This window comes from Megalops cyprinoides, chromosome 4 (genome assembly GCF_013368585.1).
Source record: "Megalops cyprinoides isolate fMegCyp1 chromosome 4, fMegCyp1.pri, whole genome shotgun sequence".
Classification (NCBI taxonomy): domain Eukaryota; kingdom Metazoa; phylum Chordata; class Actinopteri; order Elopiformes; family Megalopidae; genus Megalops; species Megalops cyprinoides.
The window spans coordinates 26,579,483-26,596,389 of NC_050586.1; the positions used below are offsets into that span (position 1 = coordinate 26,579,483).

The 16,907-nt window shown below is 43.5% G+C and overlaps 2 protein-coding genes across 3 annotated transcripts; one reads left to right on the plus strand and one right to left on the minus strand.

Moving 5' to 3' along the window:
* Positions 1–2,791: 2,791 nt before the first annotated feature.
* On the minus strand, positions 2,792–6,340 carry znf367 (zinc finger protein 367). Its single transcript, XM_036527076.1, has 5 exons — positions 5,791–6,340; positions 4,111–4,261; positions 3,900–4,019; positions 3,404–3,542; positions 2,792–3,039 (listed from the first exon to the last, which is right to left on the minus strand). The coding sequence occupies exons 1-5, from the start codon at positions 6,067–6,069 to the stop codon at positions 2,805–2,807; spliced, it is 924 nt and encodes a 307-aa protein (XP_036382969.1). The 5' UTR covers positions 6,070–6,340; the 3' UTR covers positions 2,792–2,804.
* Positions 6,341–10,344: 4,004 nt separating this feature from the next.
* On the plus strand, positions 10,345–15,953 carry LOC118776617 (intracellular hyaluronan-binding protein 4-like). 2 transcript variants are annotated; one of them, XM_036527075.1, is made up of 7 exons: positions 10,345–10,801; positions 12,126–12,267; positions 12,542–12,673; positions 13,407–13,487; positions 14,542–14,716; positions 14,998–15,195; positions 15,875–15,953. In XM_036527075.1, exons 1-7 carry the CDS (start codon positions 10,567–10,569, stop codon positions 15,929–15,931), a joined length of 1,020 nt encoding a protein of 339 aa, XP_036382968.1. In that variant the 5' UTR covers positions 10,345–10,566; the 3' UTR covers positions 15,932–15,953. The 2 variants fall into 2 exon arrangements, with proteins under 2 accessions (XP_036382968.1, XP_036382967.1); XM_036527074.1 differs by having other exon boundaries at positions 12,133–12,267; positions 14,532–14,716.
* The last annotated feature ends 954 nt before the right edge of the window (positions 15,954–16,907 follow it).

A 16,907-nucleotide genomic window follows, 5' to 3' on the forward strand; every position in this document is an offset into this window, starting at 1 on the left:
TGCTACTTAGAGTTTGATACTTTCTTTAAACCATCTTCACAGTGCAGACTTGCTGAACAGTAAAGTTAAATGTCCAGTCACTTGTGCTTATACCAGGGCTCCGATTAAGTTCAAAAGTCCTACTTGGTGATGGTAAGTGATAAACACTTAATATTATATGAATGAAGTTTACTTAGGGAGTGATGAAAGGACGTGATAGAACATTTAGTGTGCTTTCTCCCACACCACTAGTGTAGGAGGACTAGAAGGTGTTTTAGTTTACCACTAAATGTAATGAAATGAAATGAGTAAAAACACATCCAAGAAACCACTGTGAATGATTACAACCTGCTGACCATTAAATACAAGCAAATGAAAGCTGCTTTCATCCATGACAGTCAGGAGACAAGAAACGTCACTCAGAATAGTCATGATCGATAATGGTGTTTAATGGGAAATGGAGACCGGTAAGTACTGCCTGCTGAAAGCCCTGCTTTAACATTTATAATGCAACTTCTAAAAAGCCAGTAATATTTTTTGCAGGGGCCACAAAAAGACAAAAACCCAATTAACATCCTTGAAAGGGTCATAAAATAGCACTGATAAAATGGCAAAAATCCAGAAGTTTTTTTTTTACAGTGTAAATATTTGGAAAAATAGACAATGTAAAATATACCTTCTACAGCATTAGGAGATCATAAGGTAATATACTTCAGCTATGTGGAGAACTTATTTGGTGTTTTGATTACTTTAAACAAATTCTCTTCCAGTTTCACATTTGATAAAATATTCCAAAACATCCCATGGCTAAAACGTGACACAAAATATGAATACAAAATTTCAAATTGTACGCCCACAAGAGATTGGAAGTATCAGTGCTCAATACTATTGTTTTGATAGAAACTGACAAAAACGGGATGCTAATATGCCTATTACAATGAAAGCTCTGAATGAAACCGTAGCATAACTAAACAAGAGCAGCCATTTCTCTACAAAGCTTTCAACATTTCAACCACTCGACCACTTAGTGTTGCAAACAGAATATGGTAACCAAACTAAAAAAGGAAAAATCCCCAGCATGTTGACTTTGCAAGCCTAATCTGTCAGAGAGGAAGATGCAGCTGCCTGCATCTCCATTTTAAAACGGGAGTTGCTGTTGAAAGGGAAGCGCATGACACCTGTCCATGTAAGTGCTGTCAGAAACAGGGTATAAACCCTTTGCAGTTATTTATACCAGCTGATCACAAGTTACAGACCTGGGAGACTGCAAGACTGACCTATGACTCCTGCAACAGCATGTGCTGGTGATGTCATAAGGGAGAGCCAATGTGTACAAGTGCTAGGGGAAGCCGTATTACGCAGTTGGTTCATAGTGGTTGGTAAAGCAGAAAAAGAAAGAAAAAAAATCTCCATTGCTTTCAACGTTCCCTCATCCTTTAAAACTGCTTTAAAAGATTTTTTATCCTCACACCAAATTTCCAGGTCCATTGGAGGCTAGCAGGGTGTAGAGTCATATAAGGAACAGATCCAAAAACACACAAAAAAACAAGCACTCACTTCAAAGGGGGTGGGGTCAGAGGTTGGGAAAAAAACAACTTTGGATTGAATGGTTGGCGCAATGAGTATGGAGAGATACTTCACAAGCCTGTAAAATGCGGTATCTTTGATCCACGATATCTACTGTGGCAGCGCCAGTCCTCAGGGTTTATTATTTCCTATGCACTAAAGTATGACAGAAACAAGACCTTTAGTTTAATAACTTAATGGAGAAAGACAGAAGTGATGAGTGATAAGAGCTGATTCTCAAATGAAGTAGCGCAAACAGAAAGCATGTTACAGACACAAAGCATTAGTTAATTAAGGTGCTCTGGAATGAAAAAACCTGATTATTATATAAAGACACAAGGCAGATTAAACTCAACTAATTTTTTCTTCAACAAGAATTATAAATCACTATATGTTACTAAATTTACTACATTATAATACACATGACAAACCTATTTAAAGAACGAGAGTTTGAAGAGTCATAAATTAACATGCAGAAATATCAATATGCTATTAACAAGTAGTAGGTGGGTGTACAGCAGCCTAGGAGGACCAAAGTGTCCACCAGGGCACAAAAATCCAGCAAGTACTGCAGGACAGCAGAGGGGGGCCCTGGACATGGGGATTAAGCCGAGTTGCTTCACCGCCGTGACATGGCCATTGTGCCCCGAGTGCTTGAGACATAACGTCAAAGCTGACCGGAATGCAAACAGACGTGACCCTAAAATGTGGGAAGGCTGTGGGCATTTTTATTTCGGACTCAAGTTGCTCACTTTTTTGGAGCACTTGACCGAATTGTGACCGCAGTATTCTAAGTACCAACACCTGCTGGGTGGTCAACGTCACCACTAGTGAATCCACAAAAAGGACAACGAGCAGTCAAGAACATCAACTAATAGCTGACTTAGATTAGGCTTGCAGAAGCCCCTGACCCTTGCTAACTTTTCTTGTGTCTATATCCACCCTGTATCTCATGGTCCATCTGAGCCGAACCCCACATATATATTTTAAAACACACATACAGACGACACACTCCACTCTTTAAAACTCGTTACCAAAAAAGTGCAAAAACCAAAACACAACACTTAAAAAACCCTCTCCTCTCTTTGCAAGACAGGAAATGACATTCTTCATATAATGAATTCTACATTTGTAGCAGCCTAATAAAAAAATGTAAGCGAAAATAAGGTGCTTTAGCTTGTGCGCCCCCTCCTGTCCCCCCAGTGGTGTACTGGAGGGTGGGGGGGTGCGATGGGGTCGTGTGGGATGAGGGGGCAGAGTTAGGGAGACAGGTTGTTGGCGAGCTCGATGAGGGCCAGGGCACCGTGGAGACGGTCCCTCTGCTCCCTCCGCCGTGCCGCACCCCCGCTCTTCTCCTCCTCTGGCTCCTCTGCCTCCTCCTCGTCCGACTGGAGGAACTCCAGGGGGTCCTGCTGCTCCTGGTCTTCGGCCCCGCCCTTTCCTGGACTCTTCCCTTTGGGCGGGACAGAGCGCTGCTCCCTGGTCTGCCAGTACCTGGGGGAGGACGGGCAGAGCAGGGTTACCACAATGCCACAATTTGTACTTGTACTTGTGCCTGGCACAAGTACAAATACCAGACAACACAGTGGGTACCCGCACCCCAAACTCCAACAGTAATAAACATAAACAGCCTGCGGATAAGCATCAACAGATACCAATAAGCTACACAGTAAAACTGCATGAACATTATGAATGTTCTCTCAGGAACATTTTTTTCCTAATGAATATACAATTGTAGCTCCAGTCTTAATCTTACACATTAACACACATATACCTCTAGTTTTTGAGCTTCAAATTTAATTTCACAGGTGGCACCACCATCTGCAGAAAATGGCACACACTTGAATGTGTCACTCACTTGGCCAGCCACTCTGCCACTGCCTTGTTATCGGCAGTCTGGGACTTCCCCGGCCCCCCGGAGGGCTCCTCTCTCTTCAGCCGGGCATATGGATGCTTGGGGCAGTGCCTGTTGGCATGGGTGAACCGGCTACCGCAACCTGTTGGTGGGGTATTCAGGCAAATGATCAGGCAACAGAACACCACAGCTGCCCAGAGGCACACTCAACCATGGCGAAATTTAACTCATCTACAAAGTTAAGCATTTTCCAGTACAAAGTACAAAGTTCCAGTGCCGCAATGGGAATGGAGTAAAATGAAGCAGCCTGGTTCTACCTCTACAGTGTATAAGGGGTAAAATGAGCCTGCTTGGTTCCAGCTCTACAATGGAAAAGGGGTAAAATGAGCCAGTCTGGTTCCAGCTCCATAGTGGGACAGGGGTATAATGTGCAAGTGTGATTCCAGCCCTGTCGTGGGTTGTACTGTGGCTGTAGTGTACTGGCTTTCCCCTCTCTCACCTTTTTCGGTGCAGACAAATGGTTTCTCCCCAGTGTGCAGGCGCTGGTGGGTCTTCAGCTGGCCACTCTGAACAAAGGCTTTCCCACAGTCCGGGTAATCGCACAGGTAAGGCCTCTCACCTGGGAGACCAAAGATGACACACGAGTGGGTAAGCTTATCATGTTACCTGGGTGTAGGTTTGGTTGAGTGAGGGGGAAGTTGTGATGTTACCTGTGTGTGTCCTCTTGTGGGCCTGCAGCGATTTCTCTCGCGGGAAAACTCGATTGCAGATGTTGCACCGGATTCGGCTGGACGAGTTCTCGCCCTCGTTGATCAGCTCTCGGACAGTGTCAGCCCGGGGGCGGCCGCGACGCATCCCATCCTAAAACACGAGACACGCACCCTTCAGCTTCTCAGTCCAACGCCCAAGAGGTCTAAAGTAATAATGCAAAAAATGTGACTTTGAGAACGCTATAATGACTGGACCTATAATCATCTGTCAATCACTGACTTACATAAACCAGTCAAAAGTCTTTTCTATTCATATAACAACGGAAAACACTTTATCTTTTAGTCACTAACAACATGGTAACTCCACCCATTTTGTAGATCATAAGCTCTGGTTATTCAATACTTCACTGCTAATTTCAAGATCACAGTTTGTTAACACTTCTTTCTTACAATTGTAATGTCAGTGCCTAAAATAATAACTAAGCACATAAATTTCAACCAGCAATTGCTATACTACACATAAAAGTTCATCATAATTTTTTTTACGTTATGTGCAAAACCGTATTTTTCCGAATCCATTAGACATCAGACATTTCCCTGATGAGACAGAGCTACAGGCACTTTTTTTTCGTGGGCAGAACATCGTTTACAAATAAATTTAATTTTTATTTTCACTGCTGCACTATCGAGAAAGTCATTCATTATATACCACATATAGCGTAGTTGTTTGACTTTTTCTGTTTTAAAAGGTGTATTATCTCAGTATATATCTTAAGGTCATCGGGAAATACAGTCAGTATAAAGTAAGTCACACACACACTGCGTTACACAGTCATCTTTTTATTCATTGATGATAATGTGAACAAGGCTTTGATTTATTTTCAGGTCACGTTTCCCCATTAGGCCGGGCCGCGTGACCAGTTATGGTCAGACCGCAAAAAAAATTCTTTCTTCTAGAAAAAAAAGACGCTGACTTTTTGGCGCGCACCGCTGACGTCACTTGTATAACCAGCTGCTGCTACAGTAGGAAGTGGGGTTTAAAATCCATCATGTCACACCAAGAGCGCGGGCATTTTTTTCTTTCCTTTTCTTTTGTTACGGTTAATTCTATGAAAACACTGTCTCACTGCCATCAGTATATACAATAAATACATGCATGTACCCAAGATCATTACAGTAACCGTACAGACCAGCAATCTTAACAAACCCGCTAATCATCTCTAAGAAACAAGAAAAACGTTAACGTTTGCATGCTACGTATCTGTCAAATAAATAAAATAATCTAAAGAAAGCAATCTTTCGTGCAACTGTGAGAGACATGCGGGGCATTATTAGCGAAAAACTTCATTTTATTCCTTGTGTTACAATGCAATTAAAACTTAGACTACCGACTCTACCCAGGCACATGTATCGTTATGTTTAGTTCAATAAATGTAACCAGTTGCGTATTTCTGGAACAAAACATTCCATCGTTTCGAATAAGTCACATTTGTAATTTAAATATCTGCGCCTTTATCACTAACGTTCACCATTGTCAAGCGATTGTATGTAGCTAACGTTGGCTAGCTAGGAGGCCACACATGTCTCTGTTCTATCACGTCCGTTGTAGCAGAAATGGCACACTGCGTCGTGTACCAATCCTGACACTGTTGTAAAATGAAAGTCAAAATGTATTCCTACCTTCATATGATCGGGGCTAGCCGCTAAGTCTCCTTCTCTGCCAGTGTTGCTCCCGGTAGGGGAGGCGGCTCCGTTCACCGGTCCTGGACTAAGGGTGACATTGTGGGCGTTCTCGCCCCATCTCCAGGGATACACCATGAAGTCGCTAAACCCCGGGCTGGTCGGCATAACCGACTCAGTCATCCTCGGCTTGATCGGAGTAGTTTTGATAACGGACACCAAAACTCGTTTTGGGGAATCGTTACAAAAAATGACTTGCGGCTGCTTGCTTTCGGCCATTGTTAAATCAGGACAAAAATGAAGAGCTAGAGTTATGTGGGTACAAAATATCCAATAACTACCCAGCCAACTAGTTACCAGCTGATGAATAAGTAAGCTGCCAACTAGATAAGTACAGTAGCAAGCAAATCCCGTATCGCTTAACGTCTAGCTAGCAGGTTAGCTAGCTAACCAGACACTAGTATCCTCGCTACGATCACTTATTTCAAGCAAATAAGTGTAAAAGGTTGAAAAAAACACGTCGAAATTACAAATATTAGCTTGCTAATCGGGTGTAAAAATGTTCCGCATTTCCAGAAGTTAAAAAATCAAAAGCATCCACAATTTCTGGGCAAATATAAGGTACGAAACAGCTCCTAGGATGCAGTCTTCCAGTCCGATCTCCTCAATCAGACAGCACACATAGTGCGCCAAACCCCCTAGAAGTTTTTCCCGCGTTACAATTCGCGCCTGGGCGTTTCACCGACAAATCAGTTGCGAGGATATTAAAGAACTCTTACATCATGCATGGGGAATAACCTATTGCAAGAGCCAAACCACGAGGTAAACTTGGACTAAAGACACACAGTAACCAATGATCACATTTTCTCTGTTTCTTACCATCCTCTACTCCCTGATTGGTCGGTAGTCCCTAGCCAATGAGTTTTAAACACTTCGAAGCGCGCCTCTCAGGATTGACTGCCACATAAACCAATGGTTACTACGTGAATGAAAGAAAGGCGTATTCGAAAGCATTTAGACCAATGGGTTGCTAGTTTAAATTCAGGCTATGATTGGTGATTCAACGATCAAAGTGTCTCCCGCGCACACTGTAACGTCTGTTTATATTATTTTGGTAAATTTAAAGGGAAAGGGAGCGGTCAGTGAGCCAGTGTTACGTAATCAAACCGCCCAAACCAAGCGATATTGAAACAAAGATTGCATTCATTTAAATCATGTCCGGTAGCCTGGTATTAGTCATAGTCATGCTTTGAAGGAAATTCGTCAGACTACAGATTACAAATTGTAAAGAGTTTATTTAAAATCACTTTATATGAAATACAGAATTTGTTAGATTGCATATTTTCTTTAGTTAATTAATCACAATGTTATTTTTAACAATCTACCGACAAAATTGTTATGCCGACATACAAATTACAGTGACAAATTATCACACAACAACCGAATATCTGAAGTTGTACTTTATTGTGCACTATCACTTTCAGTTCGTGACAGGGTGCTGTCACTACGGTTGAGTATGCGCTCTGACTTTCTTACCAACGAGTCTGGCTCTTTGGCGTTGCGGTCAAAGCTACGAGATGGTGGACCCGGTTTCTAAACCGGGTTGGGATGACTGCTTTCACCCGTCGCTACAGTTCATTTTGGTCTATCGGAACGACCTGAAGGGTGCAAATCTCAAATACAGAGCTCCGAGACACGTTGTGGATTCCGAGATTTGTCGCTGATGTACGAACTCGTTACCAAGACGACCAACTCCGAAAATAATCTAAATTAAAAACATACATGTGCAGCGACAGAGAAGGGGGCGACATATTGGTTCTAAAACCATAGAGTATCCTAGGTCTTGATGCCCTTCACATGCAGCATTGTAGGCCGACTTCATTCATGTTCATTTAGCATTAATAGTTTCAGTACTGCAGTAAAACGTTCCATGAAGCTTGTGCAACACTCTCGGACGGACCAAAGTCACATGGTCTCGCTTCCCGGACTCTCGGACTTCCTGGTCTTTGTGGACGATGTTCCGCTATTGCAGCTCTGTTCTAGTTTTATGGGCAGAGAAACTAGAATTACAGGCAGAAAGTTGACCGACGTTCGCATTCATTTCAAAGGTTCTTGAAAAATAGTTTTAATGCAACCTATTGTGATTGAAAACGATTATTTTGAAACATTTCAGTGAAGATTTTGCAAAAATACAGAACGACCTAAAAGATGCAAGTACAAAGTGCATCTAATAAAGTGTCATGTAAAAGCATAGAAACTGGAGACTACTAACAATATTTGTGCATGCGTCAGTGCCGAACAGTGGGATCACGAGTACATCTGTGCGTAAAACCACAGTGCAGTAACCACACTTCTGCAGCTCACAAACCACCTACTTATAAATGCAAACTTAAACACATCCTCCATCTTTATTATGTTACACTGGAGTGCTGCATTTGACCATTCCATTAATTCAGTGGTGTATATGTTGTATTGGTTTTCCTGGCACTGTACCTATCTAGTTTAACTCCTACCTCTCAGATCACAGTTCTCTGTGAACTCCCTTCTGTGGAGTTCCTCAGGGAGACATTTTAGGCCCCATTTTGTTTTTTATTTATATGATTTCCCTTAGAGATATCATCTGTAGACATGAGATCTTCTTTCACAGTTATGTGGATGACACACAGTTAGTCCTTTCAGCTGACACAGATATCTCAGTGTTATACATTTATCTCTTGGACATTAGCATTTGAATATCAAAACATCATTCAAACTAATTATTTTACGACAGGCTCCAACATACATACTAAAATTTTTCACTCAGCCTCTCGTCTTCCTACCATGAAGTCTGACGAGGGAATCATTTCTGATACAAATTCCTTGAAAATATAAGCAAAGTGTCACTGACTTGTTATTAATAAACTGAGAAACAGCCCAAATTACGTCCATTTCATCCTTCAATAATACTGATATTGTGATCCATGCTTTTATCTTGCAAGACTGGATTACTGTATGGCTGTTTTCTCCTGCCTAAATGCACAGACATTGTCCCATCTTTAGGTTATTCAGAGTGCAACTGCTGGGCATTTAACCATTACATTAGACAACATTACATTCATTCAGCAGATGCTCTTATCCAGGGCAACTTCCAGGTCAAGAGAACAGAAGTGTATCCACCCAAGTTATATGAGCAGCAGTGCCAGACCTGGTTAACCACACTCCCAGACCAGCAAGGGCATGTACAACACCATTCAAGCATCAGCACAAGTGAATTTATGATAATCTGAAACTAAGACAATTTAGAAACAGTGAATCACATAATATCTATTACTCATGTCAATAATACAAGTAGATAAGAAGCAAGTAATAAAAGTAGTACAAGTAACAGGTGCTACATGAAGATGTGGAAGGGGAATGGAGATGCAGCCTGAAGAGGTGGATCTTCAGTCTGTGTAGGAAGATGACCATCAATTCTGCTGTCCTGACCACTCACTGCACCACTGGGGGCCAGTAGAGACAGGCATCATGGCTCTGAGGAGTGAGTCCATTGGGAAGGGACAGTGAGTTGCCATAAGGTTGTGGAGCGGGTGTGAGGATTGATTGGATATATAATAGGGCTGTCCCATTCACTGTCCTGTATGCCGGCACCAAGGTTTTGAAGTTGGTTAAAAAAAGTCCAGAACTGAGTGCTATACTCTTCTGTTCAATATTGATTAAAGCGATATATGAATTTTTATCATAGTTGCTATTTTACACATGTGTAGAGATACCATTCTCAACGCTTGAAACTGAGCATACCGAGACAGCAAAACACTATGAAAAGACTAAATTTATATCATTAATTTACAGCTATTGATAAAATCCACAACAGTGACAGCTGTAAACTAAACTAAATATAGGACATTATATTCATGCCACCAGCTGGTGGATATATTTCCTGTCGCTACCTGGAGATAAGGACATTTATGGATAATGTTTAAACATAGTGGAGCCTAGGAAGTAAAATGCTATAACCAAACTGTAATTTAAAAGACTGTTGGGTAATTTATTTCTTTTTGAATATACTGTTGTTATCCATACATACAATTGCATAATAAAATGTTTACTGTGCTACATCTAATGCATTGAAATGATGTCTGTAATATGACATTCTCTATATTAGCTGTTGCCTTACTTTTTCTTGATTGTGAAACTTTTGTTTTTCAAAATAACGTTGACACGAAGAGATTACAACTATGCTGAGCACATCTGCAACGTCTCAAACTTAAAGGAAACGGCCCCCAGCACAAACACACGCACACACAAGAGTAATGAAGATGAATGTTTCCATGTGAAGTATAAATATGTTCAATATTTAATAAATCGGATATCAAATTCACTGTGTATTATATTCAACGTTAATATGAGTAGCATCACACCCATAAGTGCTTCCATTTGTAGCAAAAGTACAATCGAGATAGACTTTCCACACACTTCTCCTTTAAGGACTCCTGAATAATGAAGTAGTACGTGGGCGGGGAATGTTTAGCTGTATAAATTCAAACCACATCACGCGCTACGGAGAGCACAGCGGTGCAGATGTCAACATCAGTGTCGTTGAGCGGCGAGAGAGAGCGAAGCTAGCTGATTTGGTCAACTCGGCTGGCAGAAAACTGTCAAAATGTCTTCCCCAGCGACACTCAGGTCCTAAAGGAGAGCCGCAGTTTACGGGACAGAGGGTTCTGAATGACCAATTTCACAATACTGGCTGTCTGGTTATGAATAACATTATTGATTGGCAGCCTCATCTCAACCGCCATGCAGCAGGACACGTTCGGTTGTTCTGTGATGAACCGCTTCGACCAGCTTTTGGACGATGAGGCTGACCCGTTCGACATACTCCGAGAGGTCGAGCTGGAAAAACAGAAGAAGAAAAAGAAAGAGGAGCTCAAGAAGGCCAAGGAGGGGAAACATGGAAAGAGGGAGTCCCAGAAAGATAGAAAGCTCCCTCAATTTGTCGATGGAGGCGTCGGTCAGATAAGAAATTCTACGGGTAAAAGAAACTTGGCTTTTTATAAATTCTTGTTTAGCATGTGTGACAATGATGAAAAGGTGACTATTTTGTCTTGTAAGAAACAATTAGCTAACAGGCTAGATATCCCTCTTATTTTACATCAATATTGCCCAAACTTCCCAAACAATTGTATCACTGTGCTCACCCCTTATCCAAAAAGTATTTGACGCAAAGACAGACCCAGGATTCGAAGATTTTATTGCATTGGTACGTTGAACATTGGTTTGTATAAAGGTATTTTGGGTGGAGCGTTTGACCTGTCATGTTATTAGCTAACTTAAATAGCCAGCAAGCCACTGGACATATGCTGACTCATATTGCTAGCTAGCTGACTAGCTCTCAGTGGGATACATTTAGCTAGCTAGCTTATTCAGACAGCTGCTGTGGCTGGGAAAGGTTAACGTTTTATGCCCAGAAACGCTCCCTGTAACGCTCAGTTTGCAAGTTGGCTGATTGTCTTACTTGATATCAAATTGGGACATTTCTGCTTCAGGCTGTTTCCAGAAAGTGTCTTATGAATGTGGGTTAAACAACTACCAGCGACGAGGGTAGACCTCCATCCAAGGTTTGTGGCAGTCACAAACAAATATCTCGCAGCTGAATATTTCACATTTGCCAGTTTTTGCAGCGGAAATGTCTACCCTGCGGTGTTGGGCTGTGTCAGCAGCGCTGCACCTACCCGGTGGCGTGATATAGAGCAGCAGTGGCAACCCGCAGGAGTGCTGGCTAGTTGGCTAGTGCTAGCAGAACGGGTGGGGAGCCGAGCGAGTAGCCACAACGTTAATGTCGCTAGTTTAGGTTTCACTACATTCCATTACTTTCAGGGCGACAGTGCTGCATGTCTGCCCGGTGGTCATTGGTGCAAAACTCGTGGGCAGCATTCAGAAGCTTACAGCAACGTTGCAAGGGCTCCAAGTTGCAATCAGAATATTCGCCAACAATTCACGCTTAATGTGTTTTGTGACTGCGCAAACTCTTGTGGAACAAGGTGTTTTCATGTCGTCCCAAAGTCAAGCCCCTTCCTCCCCACCCCCAACCCCCCACCAAGCCCCCTTTGCATGGGCGTCAGTTTGTTTTGAAAAGTGCTGTGGGCAACGACGGGTTTGACGTGTTCACACCTTTTTAAAGTGGTGGGGACGAAATGGGCCACGACAAAAAGTGGTGGGGACATGTCCCCAGCATAAATGATGCCTATGCCCCTTTAACAAGTGCGATATGACCACAAGGTATCTATTATTTTTGTTCTCTTAGATGTTCAAGTGTTTTTAAAGGTTAGCGTCCAGTCACCTCTCCTGTGTGCCAGGGCGTAGGCGTTTCCCTCGCGGCGGCCACGTGCAGAATGAGAACAGGGGGTCGGTGGAGACTGAGAGAGACCAGAGACGTGTGGTTTTTCGCGAGCGAAGGCCCAACCAGATGGAAGCCCCTAATGAAACTTCCTTGGAGGTGTAAGTCACTGGAATCTTCTCTATAGCCTTGTGTGCCATATAGGGGGAGCTAAAAACTATAAACTGCTTGAGGCCTTGAGACAGGTGTGTGACTTCCACACCCAATGAATCTCATGCTGTTATAATGTAGTCAAACAACACTGTGAAACCATAGGAACTCTGGTTGGCATGTAGCAGCAAGTGGGTTAAGCAAAGAGATAGGAATTGGCCAGGTCTTTTTCACTGTTGTCAATGGAGAAGGAAAAGACTCACCTGTATTCATCCCCCTCCCAAGATCATCTGCTCCGTGGTGGGACAAGGGCAGCAGGGGTCGCGGTGGGAGCAGAGGAGTCAGGGATGGATACCCCAGGAATGTGGACAGCTTTGACCAGAGGACCAAGAGGGAATTTGACTGTCAGGATGAACCGTAAGGGCTTTTCTGATATTCCAAATTAAAAAGCTGTGTGTGGACTTTCATAATCCACCTCGTTGTTACGAAGTGATGGGTTTAGTTTTTCTGCACTGGTCACAATCCATAATCTGCATGTCAGAAACATAAGGTTTTAAGGAACCTGGAAATGCTATGGTGACCCATGGCGGTGGACAAGTGAGTGTTTGTTTTCCTGGGTTTTGGCAGACTTGGAGGGGGGGGGGGTGTACCAGGAACCAGTGGGCCAGGGAACTAGGGTTCTGTGTTAGACCCGATGAGATTGTGTTTTAATTATAAAAAAGGTTTTTGCTGTGTTGAGTTGTTTAGCTTTGAGGGGTCCTTAGTTTTTGATGTTCGGGGCTATTGCTGGCAGTGCGTAACTTGGCGTTTGTCGAAACGTGACTTTCTCTTTCACAATTAATTTAAGATTTTTTACTTTGGCTTTTCTCAAATGAAATTAGAGAATATGAGGACTTGGATTCAATATGTCAGAGCCTGCTTGAAAAAAAATCATATTCATGAATAATGAAGTTGTCTTGATTTGAGCTCCATTTTGCTGGGAGCAGTGGATGTCTTCTGTTAGAGGGCAGTTGGTTTTCTCTGTGTGATTGTTCTGTCCATGTGAGTGGATCAGAGGTTTCAGCCTCTGGCAGCTGTATGATTGTCTAGTGAAATGAACTTTGCTGGTTCATTCTGAGAGTAATGGTTGTCATGGTTTTTGTTGCCACAGGGAATTGGCGACCAGGACAAATGAGATGTGTGGGGATGCCGCAGAGAGCCAGGAAGTGGTGGAGATGGACAGCCAGACCCGGTGAGTTTTGTGGAGACCAGCAGCACTGAAATTGTGTGTGTGGGTGTGAATATAACTCTTCATTCATATTAATGTTAATTCTGGAAATACTTTGAAAAACCAGTTGGAAAACCAATTATAGATGTTATTTAAAGATTAAGTTCAGAATACAGGTGATTTGTGAATTTTTATAGTTGAGGGGCCAGCGTTAAACAGTGCCTACTAAATGAGGCAAATACAGCACTTCAGCTGGAGCTGTTTAAGGCTGTTTGAGTGATTACCGTTATATATATGGTTAACCAAACTCATTCCAAATGGATTAGATTTGTACGTGAAGCAGCTTAATTACATGGAATGCTGTGTTGAAACACGCTCTGTTTGAGTGGAATTCAGTGAATGGAAAGCTTGAATAGGCATGCTTGAACAGCAGGTGTCAGTTTGAAAACCTCATTGATGTGTTATGAATGCCATGCCATTCTGACTCTGTGTAAGCCTTTATGTGCATATGCTTGTTTGGATGTTCAGGGTTGGCAGCATATTGATCTGAGGCTTGTTTAACAGATATCAGCTGTTATGTCCATCCATGTCCCTGCTCTTGTCTTGTTTCCACACACTGAATACGAAGAAAACTGCCTTGCGTTCTGGTTGGTTTTTAGCTTGATTTTTATTTATGTGGAATTTGTGTGAGAAAACTTAAGACAGAGAATTATTCTCTAAAAGCATTCTGCTGATCATATTTCATACAAACAGTTCAAGTAATCAAGGACCCAATGACCCAAAGGGTGAGGTGTCCCGGTGGACGAACCTCGTTACACACGAGAGTAATAATAAGGTAATACAGCTGGTTGCATCAGCAGCTGTCAGAGTGGCAAACCGACAGGTTAGATCAGCTTGAGCTGATGGAATAAGCTTGCTCTGAAAACTGGCCTGATGTGACATTTAGACACAAACACTTAACGTGCGACTGAATGAGCTGAGCCGGAGACATGAGCAGTGTTCAGTGCCGCTGTGAGTCATGTGGCAAAACGGAAAATCCCCCCAAAAACCATGAGCGCTGAAAGGCAGGTTGTGACAGAGCGTCGGAGGAGGCGGACGGGGAGGAGGTCGAGAAGGTTGCCGTGGAGATGTCCCTGGACGAGTGGAGGGCCTTGCAGGAGCAGAGCCGACCGAAGCAGGAGCTGAACCTGCGGAAGGCAGACACCCGGGTGCCGTCTAAGGCGGTGGTCATCCACAAGTCCAAGCACCTGCAGGTGAGGCTCTGCCCGGACCACCAACACACAGGGCGGGGCGGGCTGAGCTGGCGTCAGTCAAAGGAAGAGGGTTCATGATGTACTTGTAGTTTTATTTATGCACTCTATCAGTAGTACAGGTCCCTCCCTGAGACCTTTCTCTCTGTCCTGCCAGCTCGTCAATATGTCACTGCAACAGACTAACTAGCCTTTGGGACCTTTAATTAGTTGTGTAATAAGTAATAATTGTAATAATAATGTGTAGTTACTGCTGACATATTTTGGGCTTTTCTGTCACTCAGGCCGAGAGAGAGGCGCTGATTGAGGAGGATGAGGAAGCCCATTTCTTCCGCAGACCCGCCAATGACATCACCACCAAGCTGGTGTTCAATTTCGGCAATCTTCCTCGCCCCAGCCGGGGGGGCAGGGGCGGGCGTGGGGGGCGAGGGCGTGGCGGGGCTGTTGGCCGAACCGAGAGGGCACCAGCACAGACTGAAGTGGTACCTCTCTCTTCCCTCTTCCTCTCTGTAGGGGAACATGATTAGAATGTGCGCTGCTGCAGCAGGATTTAAACAAAGCCCCTCTAATGGCTCTACCTAAAAGGGATAGTGTTTGTGACTCACTTGGTTTCTCATGCCCCAATGGCTTGGGGCAGCAGTGTAGCATAGTGCAGGACCGGGGCTCGTAACCAAAAGGTTGCAGGTTCGATTCCCAGGCGGGGCACTGCTGCTGTACCCTTGAGCAAGGTACTTAACTCAGAAGTGCCTCAATAAATAACCAGCTGTATAAATGGATAAAATTTTGACCTATGTAAATCGCTCTGGATAAGAGCGTCTGCTAAATGACTATAGTGTAATGTAATAGATTTATCTGCTCCTGCTGTTATGATGCCACTAGAGGGCGAGAACCCCAGAGAAGCAGCCACTGCCACAGTGTTAATGCTACTGGTTCAGTAGTTATTTTATAGATGGTGTGATCCACAGTGATGTGGGTCATCATCCTACCGCTTGCTTTCTGTGTCAGTTGTTGACCTCCATGGGAGTGTCAGTAGTTTGCTAAACGGAGAGTGTGAGTGTGTATGAGTGTGTCTTAATGGTAGATCACATTTCTGCCAGTGCCACAAAAAAGCTGGGGGTGGGTTCACGCACCTACTTCCTTCCTCTGTGTCTGCGTCTCCAGGTCCAGGTTTTGGCGCCAAACCCAGACGACCTGGAGGACTTCCCTGCCCTGGCCTGAGGGCCCAGAGAGGCCAGCTGAGGCTCAGTACACTTCACCTGACAACGCCTCCTGCTGCTGTGTTCCGTGTGGTTGCACTCGTAATTTAAGCTTTTGTTTGTCCATAGCTCCAAAGGACTGTATATATATTTTTTCCAATAGTTAATTTATGCTTTCTGAATAGTTTGAATGGAAGATCTTTGACTAGAAAGAGAGGGGTGAACATTGATTGTGGAGAATGGTCAAAATAAATGCACTGTTGAATGTAACTGCTTCAGTTTAAATTCTTCTGTCCTGACTGCCTTGGATGTTGCTATACACAGACCTATATACATTAATAGTGTATTCTTTGCCCCTGGGTGTGGACAGATGTAGGACTGGCGTTTTTCTCCTTGTAAGCTTGCAGCCTTACCAGATAGCATACATATTAGGCTCACTTTCGCATTTATATGCGGCCAGTGGCTTTGCTTCCATACTAGTCCCACAGTGCGTGAAGACAGCAGACATCAATCAGAGGATAGGCACATCTTCCTGTCAACCAAGTGACTCGTAGGCACCAAAGTTGGTACATGGGAGCAGGGAGATGAGGGGGTACTGCTGACATACCCACCTCTATCCCTGGAGAAACACTGTGTTTGTTCCACCACTGTGGGCTCCCCATCTGCGGATGACACGGCTGGGCTGGAACGCACCCCCAAAGACAAGTCCCATCACAGCCAGTAGGGAGCCTGGATGTAGAATCAATAATCTGAGCTGGAACCCCTGTGTATGTCAGACGGATTATGTGGGATACCCTCTCAGCAGCAAAATAGTGCCAGCAATTTGCCCCCTGAAACATCATTCTACAGTATACACAAATCCACAACAGGCAGTCCATGTTTAGCAGTTTATGACCAATTTATGATGACCCATTTACAGATAAAACAATGGCGGCTATTTTGTACAATACAAATTCCAGGTTTACAGGAGACAGGTGTAAATAGGCTAGTTTTCCCAT